Here is a 26,616-nt window from a genome sequence, read left to right on the forward strand (position 1 = left end):
CAATCTCCTCGGCGATAGGAACAAGAGGAAACGAGCTGATGCGGTATGGGGAGGACCTAGGTTGGGCATGCCGAGCTCGTAGGCAGGCCACTGCACCCCCTGACTGCGGGAAGCCGTGCAAATCTCCTCTGGAGAACACTAAGTCAGACGACTTGTCTTCAGTGGAGGGGGGCCTGAATTTGGTCCTGTCAAAGGGCAACTGGGGATGAGCCCCTGCCCTCCATCCTAAGTCTGAATAGGCGACGTGCAATGCAGAAGCTGATTACTTGGAGGGCTCAGGCAGATGTTTCCCTATTCATACACACACCTACCAAATTGACCATGTACCTCTCCAGGGCTTTAAGCTTTCCGGGAGGACAGTAGATAAAGGCCATTAATGGTAGCTGCTTTCCAGACTCGCTGCCCTAATGATCAAGCCTTAAGTGGAAATTCCTGGGATCGAGGAGGTCTTTGCTAATTCAGGTAATCAAGACTTCACTAAAGTTTAATGGTCTGGTAAGAACAGAAAATACATACTGTCCTCTTCCTTTCCCCCCTGCTAGGCATTTAATTTGTTCACACCCAAACTCCCTGGCAGTTAATAGTGTCATTATTAATACAACCTCTGGGAAGAGGTGAGCAGGGACAAGGGAGGAATCATTTGCACAAGATCTCCTAAAGTTGGGCCGCTCTTCCTAGTCAAGAATGGCCTTGTTCTACAGAGAGCTGGGGATGGGGAGAGGGAACAGGAACTTTCTAGAAGGATTATTAGGGCTATAAAAATAGTCAAAACTCGTGCAGACTAAATATGATTTAGAAAAACATTTTGAATTTATAAGGCTACAAGCCATTCCCCAAGTGACAAACGGTCAAAAGATAGGGATAAGTTCTCAGATGAAGAAATCAGAGCTATCCATAATCATATGAAAAAATGTTCTAAATCCTCCTTGATTAGAGAAATGCACATTAAAACAATGCTAAGTACCACCTTCAGATGGGCCATCATATATCACATGGGCCAATATGATAGTAAAGTGACAAATGTAGGGGGGAATGTGGCAAAGTAGGGACATTAATGCATTGCTGGTGGAGTTGCAAACTGATCCAAACATTCTGGAGGGCAATTTGGAACTATGCCCAAAGGGTGCTAAAAGACTGTCTACCCTTTAATCCAGTAATACCACTACTAGGTCTGTATCCCAAAGAGGAAAAAAAAAAGGTGGGGGGGAGGACCTACTTGTACAAAAATATTCATAGCAGCTCTTTTTGACATTGAAGGGATGTCTATCATTTGGGAAATGGCTGAACAAATTATGATATGTGATATAATATTATTGTGCTGTAACAAATGATGAACAGAATGATTTCAGAAATATCTAGAAAGATTTGTGTGAACTGATGCAGAGTGAAATAAGCAGGAGTATATTGTACATAGTAATTGCAATATTGTGAAATGATCAAATGTGATAAACTTATTAGCCTTTCTCAATAATACGATCCAGGACAATTCTGAGGGACTTATGACAAAGAATGCCATCTACCTCCAGAGAAAGTACTGTTGGAGTCAGACTGTAGATTAAAGCATATGAGTTTTCATTTTAATTTATTTGAGCTTTTATTTGGAGGTTTTGGTTTCATATAATTATTCCCTTAGAAAAATGAACAATATGGAAATGTTTTGCATGATAATACATGTACAATCCAGACTGAATTGCTTGCCAGCTCCAGGAGGGGCAGGAGAAGGGAGACAATTTGTATCATACAACTTCAGAAAGCTTATGTGGAAATTTATTACAGGTAATTGATAAAATATCTTACAAAAATTTTTTTTAGTTTAGTAATTTAGGACATAGCATATTATAGTGAAGAATCCCTAGCTCAGAAGCCAATGGGTTGGGTTTACATCGTCTCCAACTCCAGCAGTGACTAAGTCACAGCCTCTCTGGATCACAGTTTCTGCATCTGTAAAACGATGAGCTAGTAACTATTTTAAATGTTAGGGATTTTTTTTAAATGCAGGTAAAATTACTTTCAAATACAGTACATTGCCTACCAGCATTCAAGCTTCCACTGAACTCCCTATATTTATTTTAAGAAAAAATGGTAAATCACATAAACAATACCCCCTTTTTAGACAAATTAATTAAAAAATAATTTCTAGTTAGTTCATATTCTTCTCTGTTTCCTAGTCTTTTATATCTCTGGTGTTGGGCATGGCTCTTTAGCCATATATACATATATACATATAAATATTTTACCTATAAGATATCTTGGAGGAATACGAGGTTAAAGTAGGTGACGTCTTGGAGGTCTAGTATTGCTCCTGCATTTTAACAAGGAAACTAGAGGCAAAAAAAGAGGTCTAATTCATTTTACAAATGATTTTCAACAAGGTTTGCTATGAAGAGGGACTTCAAGTTATTCCCCAGAAAATGCAGTTAACCAGAAAAATGCTTTTCTTAATAAGAACGTTGACTGAGATTTTCTTGCAGCAAATAAAATGCAATAATAATGAAAAATGAAAATTTACAACTGGTCCATGTTACATAATAACATTTCCAAGAAAAGCCCTTTTACATCCTGTATGAGTCAGCTGCTTCCATTAAGTCCTATTCCAATGGCTCATCTTGTCATGAAAGTGGCCATGAGTCCTTAAAGGCTAACCTAGCCGACCATACCTATATCTACCGTAATCTAAAGGTTTCATGTATAAAGCCTAGTGATGAACTGAATGTGTATTACATGATGACCATCTAGCTAAGTCTGCAATTTAGAGTTGGTCAAGAGAAGACTTTTTTTTGTCCCTAGCTCCTCAAATTGTGATTTTCCCAACTAAAAGCTGGTATCCTTGAAGTATGATTTAATTATTGGATCTAGAAACTGAAGGCATCTTTAATTTCTTGAGTCCTTGGTTTGGAAAAGTATCTAACTTTGTACCAAGATCTTACGATTTAGAACTGGAAGGCAGATATAATCCAACACCTCATTTTTACAAATTAAAAATGTGTAAGACAAGAATTTGTAAGATAATTTGGAGACAACTGATAAGAAGTCAGATTCCTCTTACTTGGAATCTGTCCCCCCAAAAGGAATTATTTTTAACTTTTACTTAGTAAGAATCCCATATATAAAGACTGGACTGTTATGTTATAACTAACACTGCAAAAGAGGAGGCACTACAAAAGAAGACATTGTAATTTCCATCATGAAATAAAGCATTAGGGGTAGCTAGGTGGCTCAATGGATAGAGAAACAGGCCTGGAAATGAGAAGTCCTGGGTTCAAATATGACCTTCTTAGCTCTATGACTCTATGGCAAGTCACTTAACCCCAGTTGCATGGCTCTTGCCTCTCTTCTGCCTTGGAATCAATACTCAGTAGTGATTCTAAGAAATAAGGTAAAGGTTTAAAAAAAAGAAAATATTACTGGTATTATGAAGGCAAAGAGATAAGTGATTGTTTGTTCCAAAGATAACAAACAGCAAATCAGGACTAGCCCAGGAGTCTGGATCACAGTCCCTTAGGCCATATGGTCAGTGAATCTGGAATGCTGCTTCCAGGGTTACCCTCTGCACACACTCTACAATTTAATAACCCTTTATACAATTTACCAGTATTGACATGATTCCACTCTTCCCCATCACATGCCACCAGGACTTCTCTTTCTTCTTTCCCTCATTTCCCCAAGTGATAGGGGAAGGGCAGAAAGATGGGGAAGAGATGGTTCCAGGTGGCTGAGGCCTGTGCTTGGGAGGTGGGTAAATGCTAAAGAGACCACCTATTCCCTTCTCTTTACAATGTATGAAAAGGGGAAGTGACTTGGCCATGATGTAAATACAGTGTGCCACATAGCAGAAAGCACACTGGTCTTAAATTTGATCTAGTTTCCAATCTATTATTGACTAGCTATATGACCCTGAAAAAAAATAACTTCCCTCTCTTGGCCTTAGTTTCCTTATTAAAAAAAAAAAAAAGAGGTTTGATTAGACCTGTAATTCTCAAAGTTTGACATCTGATTCTTTCAGAGGGTTCATAAGATCAAAGCTATTTTCAGAATTCTAGTAAGGCAATTTAATTTCCAATATGGTAAATGTTGATAGATATAATTCACATAAGCAAAAGTTCTTTAGTAGGTCCTCAATCATTTTTAGGATAGTAAAAGGGATCCTAAGGTCAATAAATTTGAGAATCACTGATCTAGACAATTCCTTCGGCCCTGTCCATCTGTAATGTTCTGTGACAGTAGGGCAGTTACAAAGCTCCAGGGTTTGAGTCTAGAAGACCTGAGTTCAAATCTGGCCTCAGACACTAGCTGCATGACCCTGGGGAAGTCACTTAACTGTTTGCCTTAAGAAAAAAAAGCATTCTGTAACATAATTCAATACCATTAGTAATAGAATAGCAAAAGACAGAAAGCAAAAAGTAACTTTCACCTTTTCTTTGAGGATGAAATTTTTTAAAGATACCTATAATTCTTGGAGTGCTGAAATTGTGAATATTTTGTCAGACTAATACTTTTAATACATGGCATTTCATATGAAGTAATGAACCATTACTTCGAATTAGTTAAATACTTTCAATAGACAATATAACCCCCATTCTCTTCTGTTAAAACTGGCCTGTGTCAATATTAGGAAGAAGTCCTCTTTATTGAATGTGTAATTTTTGGAAATGACACCAGACCATTTGAAACACTGGATTTTAGTGACTCTCAGAAAAAAAGAAAGTTTAAAGATGGAAATGCAATCAGACATTGGTACTACAACAGTAGGCATGGGAAAGGGAGGGTGGATGGATAAATAAGAGAACAGACTTCAGAGAAGAGAGCAAAAAGCCAACTCTCATGGACAACTGACTGTCTCTAGAGGATCTTATTAATTCCAGTCCAGGGCTCCGTAGCTAGATAGTATAAGTCCAACAGCATCCAAGTGACAGAAAACTGAGGAGAATGAGGACTATCTATTGCCCAGGGGCTGGAATTGTAATTCCCGCTCAAACTGTTCTGCAGTCAGGGTTCCCTGGATGGATTCACAGCCAGGGTTGAACACAGAGTAAGCACTCTTTTCTCCCCTCTTCTTTTCTCCAGGGCCACGGGTGCCTACATACATCCAATAGAATAGGGACAGAACAAAATAAACTAGACCAAACTCCAGTTCCACAAATAGTCCCAGTAAGACCAGCCAAAGAATCACCTTCAAGAACGTAACATTAGTGAGGAAGGATTGGTCCCATCGCGATGCAGAAATAGCTGTTGGTTTCTCTAGTGGGCTTCTTTGAGTCTGAAATGTTTCCTAGAAAATAATCAAACAGAGATAAGAATCAAGGGTAATGGAGTAGATAAACAAAAACTAAAAAAGCAGTTATCATTGCTCTCCAAAGATTGCTGGCTCATCAATTTCTGGTTCTTCAACCTAACTTCTAAAAAATCAACTTCAAAGAGCTCATGTCTACTACTCGTGCCCATAAGTTCTTAATATTTTTTACTGAATCAAAATTGATCAATGTCTAGAGCAGTGGTTCTCAACCTTTCTAATGCCGTGACCCGGCAATACAGTTCCTCATGTTGCCGTGACCCCAAACCAAAAAGTTCTTTTGGTGGCTACTTCCAAACTGTAATTTTGCTACAGTTATGATTTGGAATGTAAATACCTGATATGCATTATGTATTCTCATTGCTACAAACTGAGAGGTTGAGAACTGCTGGTTTAGTGGGATGGGTCCCAATAAAAACCTTATGTTTTCATTATCATCACAATAGCTATCAGTTATATAGCACCTACTATTCATATACCACCCAATTGACTGTTGTCTTCAGACCTCCAGATCACTCCTCCCCTCCCTTCCTTCAATGAGTTTGATACTGGCTCAATTTTTTTGGTCTCCCTCACAACTCTTAACCTCATACTAGGAGACTTCAATATATGTACTGATTCGTCTTCAAATCCCTTAACCACTCAGTTCCTCAACCTACTTTTCCACCCCACCTCCTCCACAAAGAAAGATGGATCATACTTTGACCTTGCCATGATAGAACACAAAGGTTCAAGAATTCTGATATCCTTTTATCTAATGGGCTAATCTATGGGCTTTTCACCTCTTCCTCTATCTTCCCTCACCAAACCTTACTCATCTTCTGCACTGTGACCTTCAATCTCTATCACTTTAACCTTCCATCCATGCTAGATCTCTTCTGCCCTTTGTAGCTAAACTTCATATCAGGCTCTCCAAATACAGATGTCCTTCAGGATTCTGTTCAAGGCTTTCTTATCTTCTCCCTCTATATTACTCCACTTGGTGATTTCATCAGCTCCCACGGATTTAATTACCATCTCTATACTAATGATTCTCAAATCTATGTTTCTTGCTCTAGACTCTCTGTTGACTTCTGATCTCCCATCTCCAACTGCCTTTCAGACATCTCATACTAAATGTCTAGTAGACATCTTAAACTCAACATGTCCAAAACAGAACTCATTATTTTCCCCCCAAAATCTTCCTCCCCTCCCTACCCTATTACTGTAGCATCCCCACACTACCATAGCCACTGTTGCCATGGCCTGTTGATTACATGTTTTCAACATCTCTCCATTACTCCAATCTGCCCTCCTTTTCTCTAACACTTCCACCACTCTGGTGCTGGATTAGATCATCCCCTACTCAATAAGCTGGAGGGACTTCCTCTTGCCTCCAGGATCAAATGAAAATGTTCTGTTTGTCATTCAAAGCTCTCCATAACCTAGCCCCTCCTGATTTTCCAGTTTTCTTCTACTCCCCAACATGGACTCCTTGATCCAGTGACACTGGCTTCCCAAGTTTTCTATAAACAAGACAAACAAAATCCTCAATGATGGATAATTCATTATTATCAGTATGTACATATTGAATTCACAAGCTCACTGAGGACTACATGGAATATAAAGCAATTTATTAACAGCAAACAACTCTACCAAGTATACTATTGTTTTTAGTGTTAAATAAGTTGTTTTTGATCTTATTAACTTTTCTGAAGATAAAGCTTTAGGATGGGAACCACAGGAGAAACATAAAAAGAAAAGAAGCCTATACCTTCCTTCCACGTGTTAAAAATCATCCCATAACACCCCAAATTTATAACTACTCTTTGTGGTAGCAAAGAGTTGTTTTTTCTCCTCACCTTCTTTCTTTCTAAGAAATCAATCATTCTCAGAGTTTAAGATGCCACTCCTAATCCAGCCTCAATTTTTCCCCCCAATTTTTTTTCCAATTTAATTCAACAAACAATAAGCACTGAGCTGGGAAGTAGGGAATACAAAGACATTTTTTCTAGAGGGTTTATGACATGTACACAAAAAAGGATTTGGGGTATTAGTTTGGTCCATTCCTGTGAGTTCAAAGTACAAAGAAATCACTGATGCAACTTGTGTATAACTATTAGTCTTAGCAAGTTGCTGGGCTTACTGAAAGGTTAAGTGATTTGTCTGTGGTCTAAAGCTATATCTTTAGAACTAGGCCATGCTATCTCTCATTACAAAAGTTACACTCAATCAAGGATTTACAAGGTAAAATAAAGAGAGCTTTAACAAAGGGGAGGGAGCAGGCTGGGGGCAAGGAAAGGAATAAGAAACTACCCCTATTGTTCCCTGAAAGATAGGGATTTGGGGAGGCTAAAGTAAAGACTGACTTCTTTGAGTGCATATCTACAGAAAAGGTATGCTGAATTTAGGAAATCTGGTAGTAGGCTGGCTAGAACCTAGAGTTCTAAAAATTCACATTCCACGACAAAAGAAAGAAAAGTTGTAGTCACAGTGTGTAGTGTTTTAAAAATCAAGCTGAAGAGTTTGTATTTTATCATAGAGGATGTAAGCAGGATTCAGTGAAGATGGATAAATAAGAGAGTATCCATAGTCAGACCTGTAGCTGAGGAAGATTTATTTTGGTAGCTATGTGGAGAATGGATTGGAGAAGGAAGAGATTAGAAGACAGGAGAAATATTCGAAGGCTATTATACTAATCTAAGAAAGATAATGAGGGACAGAACTAAGTGGTGGCTATGTGAGTGGAGAGAAGGGGCCTAGGGGATGTGTATGTGGAACTAATAAGATCTGGCATCTAAATGGATATTTGGGGGGGGTGTCAGAGAAAAGTCTAAGATCATAATCCTGAGTTTTTTGAACGAAGGTTCTGGAGAGGATGATTGTTAGTTAGTTAGTTAGTAGTAGTCTCTCGGTAACGGAAGATGATTGTACCTGCAATGAAACTAAGGAAAGTTTAGAGCAGGGGTTCCCAAACTATGGCCTGTGGGCCACATGCGGCCCCCTGAGGCCATTTATCCAGCCCCCACCACACTTCCAGAAGGGGCACTTCTTTCATTGGTGGTCAATGAGAGGAGGGGTGTATGGGGTGTTCAGGGAGGGATAGCACCCTTGATATGGAGGTATGGAGGGCTTGTCATGCCCTCCAAGGGCGGCTCTCCAGCTTCTGACCCCCACCTGACACCCAGCTCTCACTTGTGGCTCCCAGTAGCTGCTAGCATGTGGCAGCAGCCACACCCTGGGCAACAGCTTCAACAGGCTGGCCAAACCTTGTGAGGGTAGCCATCGGGTCGTCGTTGACCCCTGGTGAACCAGGGCTTTGCTCACCCAGCATGTGAAGACTGCTTCGGCTGAACAGATGGAAGAAACCAACAAGAAGGTTCAAGGGCTGAGAGGGCATCGCAGCAAAGCACTGTGGAATGCTTAGGGCGTATTGGAGCACAAAAGACAACACAGTCATCCAATGCAGCTGAGGAAGTCTCCAGGTGTAACACTTTTCGTGCCAATGGACCCAGGCTTCCAACGCCGAGAGAGTGGGATTGTCTCTGTGCATCGACTTTTCCACTTAAATCTCTTTCATGCACAAGTATCTTTGTGCACACTCATCTATCCTATCCCCATCCACCCTCTTCAAGACCTGCGGTGATGGGGGAGTAGCGACGCAACAGGTGGAGGTGACCACTGGCAGTTGTAGTCACGATCCTGCATGTAGGCAGCCCACGGACCAGTGGTCGCTCGGCCCTGTGGGCAGCAGGGACGTTCGGCAGCATCCTGGGTGACTGAGCAGCCCTTTCTAGGACAGCACTGCTCACCCTAATCAAGGGAGGGGACTAGAAAAGGTGTCCCAAACATTGCCTGCCCTACAAACACCCGGTCAGCACACCGCGGCTGGCGGGTCATCCCCTTTAAGCGGTCGAAACCAAAGAAAAAATACAAAGAAACTCCTACTAGGAGCATGGAACATCAGAACACTACTTGATAGAGAGAATACCCCAAGACCTGAGAGAAGAAAAGCTCTAATCGGTAAAGGACTGGCGCGATATAACATCGACATCGCAGCCTTAAGCGAAACACGCTTACCAGAAGAGGGATCACTCAGCGAACCCACCACTGGATACACCTTCTTCTGGAAAGGTAGAGCCTCAAATGAAGACAGAATCCACGGTGTTGGCCTGGCTATCAAGACCAGTTTGCTCAAACAGCTGCCAGACTTGCCTGTGGGCATCAGCAAGAGGCTCATGAAGATCCATTTACCTCTCAGCAAAGACCAGTATGCCACAATCATCAGCGCATATGCCCAAACACTGACCAGCACAGGGGAGACCATCGAGCAGTTCTACTCTGACCTGAGTGCCATCCTGCACTCAGTGCCCACTAATGACAAGCTGATACTACTGGGAGACTTTAACACCCGCGTTGGCCAGGACCATGAAAGATGGAAAGGAGTGCTTGGCAAACACGGCGTGGGCAAAATGAATAACAAAAGCCTACTGCTACTCAGCAAATGCTCAGAGTTCGAACTCACCATCATGAACACTGTTCAGAATGGCAAACAAATATATAACAACATGGATGCACCCATGATCAAAACAGTGGCATCTCATTGACTACATCATTGTACGCTGGCGAGACATCCAGGATGTAAAGATCACCAGAGCCACGAGAGGAGCTGAATGCTGGACAGACCACCGATTGGTTAGAGCGACTCTTCAAATGCACATTGCGCCTCGCCATCCAAAACGCGCCCAGACAGTTCGCGCATCTTGCAATGTGAGTCGTCTCAGAGATCCATTTTATCTGCAAACATTCCAGTCCTGCCTAGACGACAAGCTGTCTGTCAAGGGACCACTCACTGGAAGCTCAACTGAGAAATGGAACCAGTTCAGAGATGCAGTGAAGGAAACATCAAAGGCAGTCCTAGGCCCCAAACAACGCAACCACCAGGACTGGTTCGAAGAGAACAACACTGCTATTGAAGACCTGTTGAACAAAAAGAACAAAGCCTTTATGGAGTGGCAAAATAACCCAAACTCTGCTCCTAAAAAAGACAGATTCAAGTCCCTCCAAGCCACGGCACAGTGTGAGATCAGGAAAATGCAAGACCGATGGTGGGAAAAAAAGGCAGAAGAAATCCAGCGCTTTGCTGACATGAAAAACTATAAACAATTTTTCAGTGCCCTCAAGACTGTCTATGGGCCATTAAAATCCGCCACCACCCCCTTACTATCCTCTGACGATGACACTCTCATAAAAGACAAAAAAGGCATCAGCAATAGGTGGAAAGAACACTTCAGCCAGCTCTTCAACCTACCCTCCTCAGTTGACCAAAGGGCCCTTGACCAGATCCCCCAAAACCACACCATCGAACAACTTGACGTCCCTCCTTCATTAGAAGAAGTCCAAAAAGCCATTAAACAAATGAGTACAGGCAAGGCACCTGGTAAAGACGGGATCCCAACCGAGGTGTACAAGGCCTTAAAGGGAAAGGCACTTCAGGCATTCCATATAGTGCTGACCAGCATATGGGAAGAGGAAGACATGCCCCCAGAACTCAGAGATGCCTCTATCTTAGTCCTATACAAGAACAAAGGCACACGAGCAGCCTGTGACAACTACAGAGGCATCTCACTACTCTCCAATGCTGGAAAGATCCTCACCCATGTTATACTCAACAGACTCCTGTCATCTGTTTCAGAGCAGAACCTAGCTGAATCACAATGCGGCTTCCGACCAGATCGCAGCACCGTCAACATGGTCTTCACGGTGAGGCAAATGCAGGAAAAATGCCTTGAGCAGAACCTGAGTCTCTACATTGTCTTCATAGACCTGCCGAAGGCGTTCGACACGGTGAACAGGGACGCATTGTGGGTGATCTTCAGCAAGCTTGGTTGCCCAGCAAAATTTGTCAGCCTGATCCAGCTCTTTCATGTCGATATGACAGGAGAAGTCCTATCTGGTGGAGAGACTTCTGATCGCTTCAACATCTCCAATGGTGTGAAACAAGGCTGCATCCTTGCTCCGGTACTATTCAACCTATACTTCACCCAGGTATTATGACATACTGTGATGGATCTAGACCTGGGCATCTACATCAAATACCGACTGGATGGCTCACTATTCGACCTTCGCCACTGCAAAAACAAAGACAACAGAGAGACTCATTCTGGAAGCTCTCTTTGCAGATGACTGTGCTCTCATGGCCCATCAAGAAAATCACCTTCAAATCATTGTGGACAGGTTCTCTACCGCAACAAAACTGTTTGGCCTGACTATCAGCCTCAGCAAAACAGAGGCGCTGTTCCAACCTGCACCAGGGAGGCCAACTAACCAGCCATGCATTACAATCGACGGCACACAGCTTTCTAATGTCAACACTTTCAAGTACCTGGGCAGCACCATCGCCAACGATGGGTCCCTAGACCACAAGATCAATGCCAGGATCCAAAAGGCCAGCCAGGCACTTGGGCGGCTGCGCTCCAAAGTCCTCCAACACAGAGGTGTAAGCACTGCGACGAAGCTCAAAGTGTACAACGCAGTGGTCCTCAGCTCGCTCCTGTACGGTTGTGAGACATGGACACTGTACCGGAAGCACATGAAACAGCTGGAGCAATTCCACCAACGCTCCCTCCGGTCAATCATGAGGATCTGATGGCAGGACCGAATCACCAATCAGGAAGTCGTCGACAGAGCCAACTCCACCAGCATCAAAGTCATGGTCCTCAGAACCCAGCTACGATGGTCTGGACACGTCATCCGCATGGACCCACAGCGAATACCAAGACAGGTATTCTATGGTGAACTGTCAGCTGGACTCAGGAAACAAGGTTGACCAAAGAAAAGATTCAAGGATCAGCTAAAGTCCAACTTGAAGTGGGCTGGCATTACACCAAAACAACTAGAACTTGCTGCCTCTGACAGAAGCAGCTGGCGAACCCACATTAACCATGCTGCCACCACCTTTGAAGATGAACGTCTTGACGTCTTGCCACTGCGCGTGAACGCCGACACCAGGCCACAATCGCACCTCCCGTAACAACTGGCATCCCATGCCCCATGTGCCACAAACTCTGCGCCTCAGCCTTTGGATTCCAAAGCCACATGAGGGTACACCGTAGATGAAAATGCACAAAGACAATCGTCATTCTCAGCTTCTGAGAGACTACTACAATGAGAGGAGCACTGTATATGGTGGCGCTGCAAAGAGCGGCATCGCTCACTTACAGTACTATTTCCAGTGACATAATCCTTTGTGTGGGTCCTTGTTCCAAGAGTAACTGAACAAGAATGAGGCGCCGTGCAAAGGATTATGTGGCTGCACAATGGAAGGCATCAGCATGGTGAGCTGCGATCTGGGGGAGGGGATTCTGCACTGTGTATACTACTGCCAGGTAGTGTGGGGGCCGTAATGGGCCTGTGCAAGGAGTGACAGGCCCATCACAGCCAGCTCTGCAGCCTCTGCTATCCCAGTCAGTGGTATACTGATATAAAAAAAAATATATATATTTTTTAATAGTCCAGCCCTCCAATGGTCTGAGGGACAGTGAACTGGCCCCCTGTGTAAAAAGTTTGGGGACCCTTGGTTTAGAGGATACGCAGATTTGGAGTTCTGTAAGAATCCATTTTGGAAATGCTTTGCCTGAGAAGGGTATAAGACATCCAGGAGGAGATGTCTAACTAATAGATGCCTATCTGGGATTGATTATGCAGGACGATTGAGATTCAACTCATATATGTGAGAATCATCTTAGAGATAATGCCTGAACTTCTGGCTGCAAATGAGATCACCAAGGGCCAAAGTATAAAGAAGAGGGCCCAAGACTGAGACCTGAGGGACAATCACTCCAAGGTGGGGTGGGGGAAAGGATAGATGGTGGTCCACTGAAATGGGTTGAGGAGCGCTAACAAGAAAGAGAACTAGGAGACAGCAGTGTCATGGAAGTAAAAAGAGGAAAAAATATTCAGAGGAAAGGTGTGCTCAACAGCATCCATAGCTGCAAGGAGGATGACCAAGAAAAAGCCATTGGACCTAGCAGTTGAGAGAGGAGAGAAAAGTTTCACTCAAATAGCAGGGTTGCAAGTCAGAGTACAAGCGACTAGAAAATGAGTAGATATGAAGAAAATGAAAGATTTTCTTCTAGGAATCTGGCAGTGAATGGAGATCAAAATCACTCTGAGGTTATATATAACCCAGTCAAAAGGGAAGATGGAACTGTCCTTAACAGAAACTGGCAAGTTTGAAAAGATGGTTGAAATAGTTTTGTTTTCTCTTGTTGAAAAGTGGAGTAGGAAAGAGGGGATACGAATCTGAATGTAATTTAAAGCCGATCATCAAGTCATGTGGCAGGAACAAAGGACAATCAATAGAAAGTGTGTCCCAGTGATGCAGGAAAGGTTCCCATTACACTGTGGCACACTTACTCCAGGATACAGACAAGAAAATGGGCAGACATGACAGTAGCATGCTTCACTAGAGGAAATATCTACATCAATGAGAACCATTTAAATACATGTGCTAGATGTTAGAAATACCAAGTCAAATACTAAATAAAATAGTTGCTGGCCTCAGAGTGTACATTCTATTAAGAAAACACGTGTACATAGAAAGAGGTAATACATACACATTTTGCCAAATGGAATTTCCTTTTTGCTATTTTATGCTAAATTCAAAATGGAAATGGAATTTCTCATCCACTGTTATTGAGTGATGCGAATTTTGATAGAAATTGTGTAATATTAGGAAATAATTAAATGTGGTTTGGTTGAAAGGGGATTGGGGGAGAGAATGAAAATATCAGTTAGCTTGTTCTTGCATGGCCTCAGCTACTATGCTGTGTAGCAGGGCAGGCTGGGACATGGTCACATGTTCATTCATGCAGTGAAACTCTCAATATGTAGCCAACTGTTTTGCCATTTGTGGTTCTTTGGTAAACATTATTATTGCTTCCAAGCCTATTTTTCCTAAATGTTTTGCATTCTGTAAATGGTGGAACACATTACATAAATTCTCAGTATGTCTTGTACACCCATCATCCAAATAGTTTTTGGCATGTAAATGGTAAGCTAAATGTCAAAGTTCAGTGATAGGGCTCTTTTAGTGAGGTAAGCCTATAACCTCTATTGGTTGTAAAATAAGTGGGTTGGATAAGGTTTGGATCTCTCACTTGGGCTCCATCATATCTGTCAGACTACTAACTGAACTGATACAGAGATCTTGTCATTAGCCATTTGCAGTTCCTATAATTGGGAAAGAACCAAAAAGTCCAATCAGGAGACTGCTATTTTTGCTTAACAAATCTCCAAAGTCTAAATTCAATGCATAATATGCAAAGCTACCACCATTATTATCCCAATATCAAGATGTAATTTTAGTTTCCAAATTAAAAGAATGGAACCATCCATGAGAGGACACCAAAAAGGTTGCCATAGCCCTCTAAGGCCCTTTCTGGCTCTAACTCTATCATACTAAAATATGTGCAAAACATGAAACTCCTCTAGAGAAACATTAAGTATGGAAAGTATTTGGAGACTATCTGTGGGGAATCTGAAAATGAGATTGTTCTTTCACAGAGACTAAGGTTATACTGTTGCTTTACCTGTGAATGAGAGAGAACAGAGAGGGAAAAAATTCATATTTAAAAATACTAGACTCAAAGGAGAAATTCTAGGAAAGAAAAATATGGTGAGCCAACTAGTTATTAGTGTCTAAAAAACTTACCACCACTGTACATTATACTTGATTTAGTGAAAAATTTGTCCAACTAACAGAATGAAATGAAATAGGCTTTCTCTGAAAAAGAAATTCCTAAGAATTGGCAAGACTAAAATTAAAGAGACATATTTTGGGGTCTTCAAATAAGGAAAGTAATAAAACATAAACTATTTGTAGGACAATTGAAACTGAATAAGCTATATGATAGTCATTTTTTAAAGTGACCAAAAACTTTTTAGGAAAGAAAATCAACCAACAAGCATTTCATTATCTATTATAGGCCAGGTATCTTACTAGGTAGTAAGGATACAAATACAAAGATGAAGGATACAAATACAAGAAACTTACATTCTAATGGGGGAAGACAAATATAGGTAAATGTAAATATAAAGATAATAAATACAAATAAATACAAAATAGTCAAATACAAGGTAGTTAGGGAAAAGAGCACAGTGGAGGGGTTGGGAAAGGTTACGTGTAGGAGATGACATCAAGAAGAGGCAATAGGGAGCTACTGACTTTGGCAGAATGAGGGAGTGACCCAGTGAGATTTGCCTTAAAGGAAAATAATTCCCGCAGCAATATGGAAGATGGACTGAAATGAGATGAGTCTTGTGGTAGAAAGATCAATTAGGAGGTTACTATCATAATTTAGGTAAGAGATGATAAGGACCCGAACTAGGATGATTGCTTTGTGAGTAGATTCAACTGACTGGACATGTGGAGTGAGGGAAACTGAGAAGTCAAGGATAATGAGGCTACAGACCTCAGAGGCTGGATGGGAGTGGCTTCGATAGAAATCTGGAACTTTAGGGGAAAGAGAAATGAGTTCTGTTTTAGACAAATGGAATAATCAGTTTGAAATGTTCAATAGGCAGTTGGTGATGCAGGACTTGAGCATAGGGCAGCGAGGTGGTGCTGGGGATAGAGTACCAGGCCTGGAGTCAAGGAGACTCACTGTTGTGAGTTCAAATCTGGATTCAGACACATACCAATTGTATGACCCTGAGCAAGTCATTTCCCCCTGATGGGCTCAGTTTTCTCATCTGCAAAATGAGTTGGAGAAGGAACTGGCAAACTCCTCCAGTATCTTTGCCAAGAAAACCCCAATAGGGTCACGAGGAGTTGGACCCAACTGAAAATGACTGATTAACAATAGACAAGCCAGACTAGAAAGGAGTCAGAGGAGGCCCTGGTGCCAGACTTGGCCTTGCTAAGGAAGGGCCCTTTGTCTTCCCAGCTGCCACAGAGATGGACAAATAAACCTGCTGGTCTGGAAATATAGATGGGAGAGCCAACTGTATAGAGATGATAATTAAACTCTTAAGAGCTAATGAGTCAGACAGAGAGACTTTATGGAGAGAACAGGGAGTCTGGGGCAGAGACTTAGGGCACCTCCACAGTAGGGGGTGGGATAATGATGGTGAATTGGCAAAGGAAACAGGAACAAATTAGACAGATCAGAGAAAACTGAAAGATGGTGTCATGAAAATACCTACAGAGGAGAAGGGATCCAGGAGGAGAGAGTGATCAGTGGTATCAAATATAGAAGATTGAAGAGGATTGAAGAAAAACCACTAGATTTGGCAATTAAGAGATTAATGGTGATGGGAATCAAGATGGCTCGAGGTAATGACAGGGTCTAATGAAAGTTGGTTTTTTTTTTAAGTATGTCTGCTTCTTGGGCATGTTTGAAGACAGCAGGGAAGAAAGCAATAGATCATAGGAAAGGTTAAGATTGGGGGAGGAGTGAGATTGAAGGTTTCAAACTGCTGGAGAAGATGGTAAAGAACTGTTCCTATTTTTTCCATACTAGTAGATTATTTTATTTGCTAGGAAAAATGATTTTAAAAGATTTAAGTAGATAGGTGAAGGTTTAGAATATCTAATACAAAGAAAAAATGGAGAGAATAAAGCTCCAAAATGATCAAAGAAGAAATTCAAATAACAAGCTTAATGAAAAAAATGCTCCAGATCACTAAGAAATAAAAATTTAAAACCACCCTGAGATTTTGCCTCACATACATATCCAATTAGCAAAGACAATAAAGCAAATTGACAAAGATGATGAATAATAAATGCTAGAGGGCAGCTGTAGGAAGTCAAGCCCACTAATATATTTTGGTAGAGCTATGAATTGGTCCAATTGGTCAAAAAAGTTTGAAATAATGCAGGAAGAGTCACTAAACTGTGAATATCTTTTAACCCAGTGATCCTATTTACAAGGCATACAACCAAAAGAGGCAAAAGACTGAAAGAAAGGTCTCATTCAGAGAATAATTTTTTTAGCAGCAAAATCCTAGAAAAAGCTAGGAAAGAGAAGAACAAATTGCAATAAATCTAATGAACTATACCATAAGAAATGAGGAATTTGGAGAAATGAGAAGAACCAGCAAGGAAATTAGAATTATAAAAGATGATGCTGAGAGAAGAAAGTAGAGGCAGAACATACATGAAAGATACAGTAATATAAATAAAAATTACAAAAAGTCAAAAGAAACCATATTAAATGCAAAAGCCAAATTTCAAAGGATGGAAAATGAAACACACTCAGTAGAGGAAGGATGAAGTATGGGTGCAGAATGCTACATATGTTGTCAAATATGATCATCACGTCAGTCTTTCCTCATAATAAAGGAATGTTCTCTAGGGGTGAGAAGAGTTTGAGGGCAAGTATCTGTGGTAGGAAAAGGTCCAAAATAAAGCCTTGAAAAAGTCAATCAGGGCAAGTTAAAGATATTGTTATGCAACAGTTGGGCTCCAGTTGAAATCAGTAACATGATCTTGTAGTAGATCTAATCAGCATAACTGTATGATTCCAAAATATTTGGTAATAAGGGAAAAGGAGTAGAGAAGGTGGGGGAGATTCTGAGTTAAGGATGAATAGGCTATGAACAATGGAAAAACAAGGATTCAGGAGTGGAGAAAAATGACATGGTTAATCACAGTGTCGACCGTGAAGGGAATGAGGCCAGAGGGATGATGAGCTGAGAGACCAGGAAGAACTGCAGAAGTCACAATAAGAATGAAGAACAGAACATTATGATCAGAGAGGGGAATATCAGAGTTCAAGATACTTGGGGTGTCACAGTTTCACAGTAATGACGGCTACTCTAGTGGGTGGTCGAGATGAAGATGCAAGTTATAGTAGTTGGGAAAGTGAATGAAATATGAAGTCAGGAGTTTAATGGGCCATTAAAGTACATAATGAAGTTACTGGGTATGCTAGCAGGGATTAAGGTAGAAAGGAAAGGTGTGATCCCAGGATAGAATTTCTTGGGAAAGGAAAGAGAACAACAGATTGCTTAATGGATATTGATAACAAAATTTGGATCAGGTGATATATGGAAGGATGGGATAAATGAAGTAAGCAGAGATTGATGATGGCAGCAAGCCAATAATCCAAAAGTGGTAGTTGGGAACAAGGAATATTTCTCTTGGACCAACATTTAAGGGGTATCAAAGCAGATGCACTTTTTACTGAAGATGGGGTGTTTTATCTTACCTCACAGTCAGACAAGAAGTATATTCTAGACAAGTTTCCATTAAGTTCAATAAGATAGAAAGAGATAAAGAAGATACATAAGATTAAAAATCAAATTGCTAAATATTGGGGTAGGGGATTTGGGGGAGCAGAGTTTCTGAGAGAACAGTAAAATGTGAAAGAGGAGAAAAATGACTGGAGAGGAGAAAAGACTAAACTGGACCAGAATTAGAATATGAGGTAAAAAAGGGTTTTGCTTCAGTAGAAAGAAAATGAATCATGGAGAAGCATATAGTAAGGATTTGCCAGCTTCTGAACAGGGGAGATACCCCTGTGTCCTGAGATGGCAGGCTATATAGAATAAAGAACATATTGTAGACAAAAACAGAGAAGTTAGAGGAGAGCCAGTTAGTCCCCAGTAGAAGAAGAAACTGAATGAGTTTCTGTACATGTTAATAAAGGTCCTGTTCTGTTATTTATATGCTATTTTGTAATGTTATTTACCTTTTTTATATTGTTTGTTCTCTACAAGTATATTATAAATCTCTCAAAGGTAGGGAGCATGAGATAGAGCTCTAATACATAGATGGTAGGCAATAAATGTTTATTAATAATATTGATGATTGACAAGTATAAGATAATTCCAAATGGAGGAAAAGGAAATTTTTTTTAAAAAACTATCACTTTTTATTTTAGTTAAAGGATATATGACATTCTGTCTCAATAAAACATATAATAATTTTCCTCTAAGCTTATTTATGATATTTTTCTATTCTCTGCTTTCTATAGGTGCAAAGAATAAAGCTACATGTTTTGTTTTGTTTTGCTTTTACCTACCCAGACAGCCTTGTCACTGGAAGAAATAATACTTTACTTTTGTTAGGTCTAATTTGCTTCACACAATCTAGAAAGCACTAAAAAAAAGTAATGTAGAATGGCTCGTATCAATAGCTAACTGAAAAGAAGTAATTACAAAAGGAAGGTTCAGGAAATCTATGACAAGCTAAAGTTTTTGGTGGAAATTGCAAAATAGAGATGGATTGTAAATTAGAAGAAAAAAAAGATTTAAATGGGAATTTTCACACCAGAGCAAATGATAAGTCACTGAAAATGAAATGAGATAAAAATGCAGTACTAATAATGACTAACTTGATGGCCATTATTTTCTACTATTCTTTGTGTCACACTATCAGTATTTGGGTTTTTAATAATGGAAGCTTTTCAGAAATAAGTTTGTACATCTGCCTGATTCAATGATCTCATAATCCTTTGGCAACAAGACACATAGCCATGGAAGCAATTGTGCTATTAAAAGTTTGGTTTTCAATTGTGCAAGATCAAGAACAAAATTGCTCAGGAAATCGTAAGCAACAGCTTGCTCCAAAAGAGCCCTAATCGACAATAAACTTCATGAAAGAAAATTAGAAAAAAAAATACATGAGAGGAAAATGGATTGTTTGACTGTTCCCTGCTGAGCCTCTTTTGCTACTTTCTGTATTTCACATAGAACAAGCAGTACTCTGATGCATCACAGGCACCCCAAAAGTAAATAATGCGCCCACAAGTTCTCCTTGACAGAAAAAAAAAACTTTCCTTACAATCAGATGTTTTACAATACTAAAGTATGTCTAATCTGATGGAAAATATTGTTAAAGACAAAGGAAAAAATGTGTATTTGTTCCTTAATGCTTTTGAAAAAGCAAAATTTTAAGTCTTACTTAAAACATAAGGGAGAGAGGCAGCCAGCCCTCAAATCTTAAAGTTCTTTGATATATACAAATATTATACATCCACATTTTTTCAGTAATAAGGCTTGCTATTGATTATCACTTCTTCTCAGTCTCCTTGACTGGATCCTCATACAGTTCATACCCTCTAACCATAGGTGCCCCTCAGGGCTCTGTCCTGGTTCCAGTTCTCCCTCTCTTATTTGGTGATCACCTCCCAGGGATTTAATTACCATCACTATAGGGATGATTCTCAAATCTTTGTATTCTGCTTCAAACTTTCAGCTGATTCCCTGCCTTGTATCTCCAAATGCCTTTCAAACATATCCAACTGGTGGTCCAGTAGACATTTTAAACTCAACATGTCCAAAACTGAACATAAACAAAACTGACCTCATTCTCTTTCTCCCTAAACCCTCCTCATCTCCTACCTCCTTCTGTTACTGAAGAAGGTAGCACCATTCTCCCAGACCCTCAGGCTCACAACCTAGATGTTACCTCCATTAGCCATTATTTCTCACTTTTCAGTCCCCTCCCATCATCCAATCTATTAAAAAGGCCTGTCCAGTCAGCTTTGCAACTTCTCTCCTTGTGCCCTTCTCTCCTCTGGCACTGCCACCACCCTAGTTCAGGCCCTCAGCACCTCATGCCTGGACTCATTAATGAGAAAGCCTGCCTCAAGTCTCTTCCCCACTCCAATCTATCCATTTGGCTACCAAAATGATTTTCCTGAAGTGTCACCCCTCAACCCTTTCAATAAACTCCTTATCACCTCCAGGATCAAATACAAAATCTTCTTTTGGGCATTCAAAACCCTTTATTACCTGGTTCCCCAATCTGATTCCCCATACCTCCTCCTTCTCAGTCTCACACCTCACTCCCACTTTGATCCAGTGACAGAGGGCTCCTAAGAGGCCTCAAAGAAAATATTTCATATCTCTCAGCTTTAGGCATTTCTCTGGCTGTCCCCCAGGTCTGGAACATTCTTTTGGTTTCTAAGTCTCAACTAAAACCCCACCTTCTATAAGGATGCTTTTCCCTTCCCTACTAATTCCAATACCTCTGTTATTTATGTTGTCTAGGTACATTATCTATTTGTCCTGCATATAGCTTACTTATTTGTATGTTGTATCCCCCATTAGATTACAAGGTCCTAAAGGGGTAGAGACTGTGTTTTGCCTCTTTTTGTTATCCCAGTGCTGAGCATAATGCCTGGTACATAGTAGGTGCTTAGTAAATGCTTACTGACTTAAAGAGTGTTTTGATTCAGTCCACCCACAACACTGGTAGTAATATGGGATATGAAAAAAATTATTCCATTTTCCTTATGTTACCTATAACAGGGTAGTTGTGAAGAAAACTACTTTGTCAATTTTAGAGTTCTGTATCAAATGCATTGTTATTTAAAATGTAAAACTTTAAATAATTTTAAAATGCTGACATACTAATTCAAAACATTGAGTTTTCTTCCCATGAAGTCACATGCTATATAATTTTGGCTTCAAAGTAATGCAAGCACACAGCATTCACTGGATGCTCTTCATTGATATGTTCTGGAATACAGTATCCGAAGACTGTCTCTAAAGCAGATTATTTTGGAAGTAGTAGCCTTAATATCAGAAGACCTTCGTAAGAATCCTTGTTCTGCCACTTCTTACCTGTGTGACCAAAAGCAAATTATTTAATCTCTAGGGGATTGTCTCTTCTACAAAATGAAAGAGTTGGATGTGAGTATTGAAGGTCTATCACAACTCCTGATGGTCTGAAATGGATCTGCATTACAAAGGAATTAAATCAAGTATAATAATAATAATAGCTAATATTCATGTAGGCTTATGCCAGGAACTGTGCTAAGTGCAATACAATTTTCTTGTCTGATCCTCACAACAACCCTGAGAGGTAGGTGATATTATTTTCCCCATTTTACAGATGAGGAAACAAGACAAGTGATTTTCCTAAAGTGTAAGTCTGACCGTGTCACACCCCCTCCCCCCATCCCTTCAATAAATTTCCCATCACCTCCAGGATCAAATACAAAATCTTCTGTTGGGCACTCAAAATCCTTTATAACTTGGTCCCCCCCCCCTCCATTCCCCATATATCCTCCTTTCCAGTCTTCACTTCCCTCCCTCTGATCCAGAGACACACGATAAGTGATTTGTCTAGGGTCACAGGTCCTGGAAAGGATCGCATGTCAAATGTGAACTCGGTTTTTTCTGACCCATTGTTCTCTCCACTACACCACGTCACTCAAGTTACCTTAATGACATTATTTTAATCATCCTTCAGTGGACGGAATTTACAACGCACGCATTTTTGGGGGGAGCACCCTAAAAGTGGTCAGAGGATCGCTTTAAACGAATCCTAAACATGACAACTGGACCTAAAGATGAAAAACTTCAATAGTGTTTTCCTCCCAAGTCACACTTCTCACTACTTTTTAGCATCGGGGTGGATGCCCCCACAGCAAAGGAAAACGGCGGGTGTCGGTTTCCAACGCTGGACGCACAACCAGAGAGGGCGAAGACGGAATGGTCTAGCACTACTAGGCATCCGTGGGTGGAAAGTCCAGGTCAGACCTACATTAGAAGCACCTGATGCTACAGGACATAACTGATCCTTCCAAGCTCACTCGGGGAAGTCACTAAACCGGGGCAGGTGAATGGGGGGGGGGGTGGAACTTCTAAGCCAATCAGAAGGCGGGAGCGGAATCATCCTTCCCTCTCGAAAAGGAGGCGGGGCTTATGCTGACGTCACTGGTGGAGGGCGGTACTTATTTCAATAGTCAATGTCTGGGCAGGCGCTTCACGGCTTTCCGGTCTCACCTTAGCACTAGCGTTCGGGGCCTCCTTTGCCCTAGACGGCGTAGAGGCCACCGTCACGTCTTCTCCCGATGATTTTCCACTCCTCCCCGAGCCGCTGGACCCTCCCTCCAGCTCGGCTCGCTTCCGGGAGGCCCGGAACGCCGCTAAACGTTGCTCCATGGCGCGCGCCCTTTTTTGAGGCTGGCTCAGCGAGACCCCAGAGCGGACGAGTCCTGATCTCGTGACCTCGTAACTTCACTTGAGTCTCTCGCGCGCGTCCTCTAGATCAGCCCTCTTTTCAACGTTCCACTTGGATCTTTGGCTGAGTCGCTGACAATTTTCAGCTAAATAGGCGGTCCTGCGCATGCGCACAAAGGGAGCAGTTTGAAGTCAGAAGCTCCGAGGAATTCTAAGCCCGGGTTTTAAAGGTCACGTGGTACCTCGTTGCATCCTGACTCAAAAGTCCAGAGTTCGAATCCCAGGCCTTCCCAGTGATATTGACAAGCCATTTATACGCTCATCACTCCTTAATTTCCTCAGGGATCCAGTTCGATGATTCCCAACCCAAATATCGCCTCAGACATCATATAAAATTGGCTGCCCTATAGGACACATTTGTGTGTTTTAGACTAACTTTTATGAAGGCAAAGATTGTAGGCTTCCCTCTCCAGAGACAGTTTAAAATAAATCATTTGGGAATTCACAAAACAGCGTTTGAGTTAGGTCCTGAGGTCCTCTTATCCAAACCTTTCATTGTACAAAATCAAGGAAATGAATCCGAGAGAAAATTAACTTGCCCACAGTCCCATGGCTAATAATGAATTTGTTGGATTAAAACCCAACTAGGGATTTCATGTCCTGTCCCCATTCTGGATTTAATGATGATATCTTCCAATCGGCTGAGCTGATTTTGGAATTTATCTGCCTGTGCTACTGAAGAGAGTTAATTTCATGGATTCAATCAGATGGTTACAGAATTTAATACTAGCATGACAAGATTTTGATATTCCTTGCATACTTTAACTAAAATCTACTTCCCCCCACATATCAAAAAGTAAAGAATCAAAGTATTCCTTCCCATCTCCCATTTGAATGTAAACTCCTTGAGGGCAGATACTACTTTTATTTTTAATTGTATCTCCATCCTATAGAATAGTGCCTGATACCTAGTAAATACTCAATACTTGTTGATTGATCCCCAAAATAATCATTTGGCTTCATCCACAAGTTATGATCTAAAGCCATAAAAAAAAAAAAATCTTTTTCTTTGGTGGTGGATACAACTTCTGTTCTTAGCATTGGCCTGATGAGATAAGGCACATGCCCAAGTATGTATTTTTCCCAATCTCTTCCTTAAAGAGGGTTGTTTTATGTAGCAGAGATTTATGGAACTGGAGAAAAAAATCTAGAAGAGATGGTGTAATAGAACCACTATCTACCAGGGTTCCCCTCTCTCCTCATAATATGGATTAGATTAGTTTTTCTCCCCAAAATTAAAAAAAAAAATGTCTCTGGAGCCTCATTGGCTTAGGGAGAATAAGGCTTAAGCTGTACCTATCTTGATGCAACTTCCTTGTAGCCTCTGGTCATATTTATCTGGTTAACCATATGAACTGAGGACAGACTTAAGGGATGTTCCAAGGCCATAGAAATTACTGTGACTAGATGAGTTTCCATATAGAGAAAAGGGGACCTATTTCTGCATCAAGTGTCCCTGTTTTGAATATCTTTTAGTGACTTTTTATCCTTTATATGGCTTAGTTGTTAACACCCTTATTACCTTGAAGGACCTCATTTTGTTCTAGTATGAAAACCATAAATCAGATTTACTCCTAACAGATGATCCTTTGTAAACTCTTAAAATAAAAAGGGAGTGATCATTAGGACCCAATGTAGGTTCCTCAAAAAACAAATCATGTTAAATTAATCTAACTAATATTAAATGAACTAAGAAACTTACCAGCTTGATTGAGGCCCACTCCTAATATTTGGCATAGTTGGATTAGAGATGAGTGGGTTTAATGGCTCATATTGTGTGTGGTTGAAGTGGGGAGAAAGCAATGCAAAAATACAAGACATTATGGGTCAATTAGATTGCCTGATATGGCACCATGGCAGCCTGTGGCAAGGGCCTTTCTGGTAGCATGTGGAAAGTCCTCTTCAATGGTCCAGAGATTAGGCTCCAAATGACACCAAGTTGTTGGTGCTGGAGGAGGCTGCCAGGGAGGGTTAAAGAAAGTGCCAGGCCCAATATTCTTGTTACTGACCATCCTGAGGAGTTGGAATGTCACCATAATAAAAACTAAGAGGAACTAGAGTCTAATGGTGGCAAGCTCATAGAACAAGTGAAAGAGCTCTGACAAATGGGGTAGGAACTGACAGACCTTCTCCAGTGGGAAATCTCCAACCCAGAAGTTTCTCTACATCACTCTAAAATCAGAACCACGAGACAGGAGAATGAAAGCAGGACCAGATCTCCTAAATAATAATCTTGTGTGCCCTGTGAGAAAGGTGGATGTCACTTGCCATTTGCTTGCAGTGAATTACAGGGAGAGAAACAAAGTCATCATACCCATCTCTATAGCTGTTTCTGACCCTCAGAGTTGTAGACCAGGTAAGTCCAGGCCCGGGATGAGTAATAAGGGATAAGCCTAACAAGTGCTTTTTCTGGATTCCTGTGGTTAAGACTTATTAGAGTAAGAGGTAAAGGGCAAGTGGCAAAGTCAATAATGTGCCAGGCCTAGAGTCAGGAAGACCTGAGTTCAAATCTGACCTGAGACACTTACTAGTTGTATGACCTTTAAAGATATTAATAATTTATATTCTTGTTTAAAATCCTAAGCCTAAACATAAAATTATCACAGCAAATCCTAATATTTATTAAATAAGAGAATAGTGAGTCCAGAAGGGAGATCACAGGTAAGAGAAATTCTGCTTTAGAAAACAAAGCCTAATTCTAAATTACAAAGCATTCACTTTTATGCAAGCTGGTCAGGATGGTCAACAGGGTCAGACATCTGGGCTGGATATCTGGCCCCTGATACCATAAGGGTGGCATATCTATTTGCTTGTCAGTCCCAGATGTTTAGGCTGCCAAATCTTCACAGGGGATATCTGGATACCTGGAATCCACAAAGAAATCCAGCTGTTTTACTAGGTACTTCAGAAATCTGACTGATTTCTGAGTTCAACAGAAGATTAGAAATTCTTTAATTAGAATATCTACAGACTCTCTTTGTTGGGTTTGTCAGGAATTGGTCCAACTAGTCTGGTGATACCAGTCAGCTTCTTACCAGAGAGACCATAGGTCTCTGCCCCTGGAATTTAGCAGGGAAGTGACAAATTCCTTGCGAGTCAAATCCTTATATACTATATACCAATATTTTTAATATCTAAAATCCAGAATCTTATATTTTTCCACACCCTGGACAAGTCTCTTAATCCCGTTTGCCTCAGTCTCCTGGTCTGTCAAATGAGCTAGAGAAGGAAATGACAAACACCTCCAATACCCTTTGCCAAGAAAATCCCAAAGGGAGTCAGGAAGAGTTGGACACAACTGGACAACAACAACAAAGCAAAGAAGAATAGTTTGGACCTGTGGAGTCCAGTATACTTTTCACTGT

The 26,616-nt window shown here is 40.9% G+C and overlaps 1 protein-coding gene across 3 annotated transcripts; it reads right to left on the bottom strand.

Annotated features, from left to right (window-relative positions):
- Positions 1 to 1,565: 1,565 nt before the first annotated feature.
- On the bottom strand, positions 1,566 to 23,358 carry SAYSD1 (SAYSVFN motif domain containing 1). 3 transcript variants are annotated; one of them, XR_008916532.1, is made up of 3 exons: positions 23,015 to 23,358; positions 2,238 to 5,269; positions 1,566 to 1,941 (listed from the first exon to the last, which is right to left on the bottom strand). XR_008916532.1 is itself a non-coding variant. In XM_007483831.3 (3 exons), exons 1-3 carry the CDS (start codon positions 23,171 to 23,173, stop codon positions 1,927 to 1,929), a joined length of 273 nt encoding a protein of 90 aa, XP_007483893.1. In that variant the 5' UTR covers positions 23,174 to 23,357; the 3' UTR covers positions 1,566 to 1,926. The 3 variants fall into 3 exon arrangements, 2 of the variants coding, with proteins under 2 accessions (XP_007483893.1, XP_007483892.1); XM_007483831.3 differs by having other exon boundaries at positions 5,171 to 5,269; positions 23,015 to 23,357; XM_007483830.3 differs by having other exon boundaries at positions 1,566 to 5,269.
- Positions 23,359 to 26,616: the final 3,258 nt, after the last annotated feature.

This window comes from Monodelphis domestica, chromosome 2 (assembly GCF_027887165.1).
Source record: "Monodelphis domestica isolate mMonDom1 chromosome 2, mMonDom1.pri, whole genome shotgun sequence".
Classification (NCBI taxonomy): Eukaryota; Metazoa; Chordata; class Mammalia; order Didelphimorphia; family Didelphidae; genus Monodelphis; species Monodelphis domestica.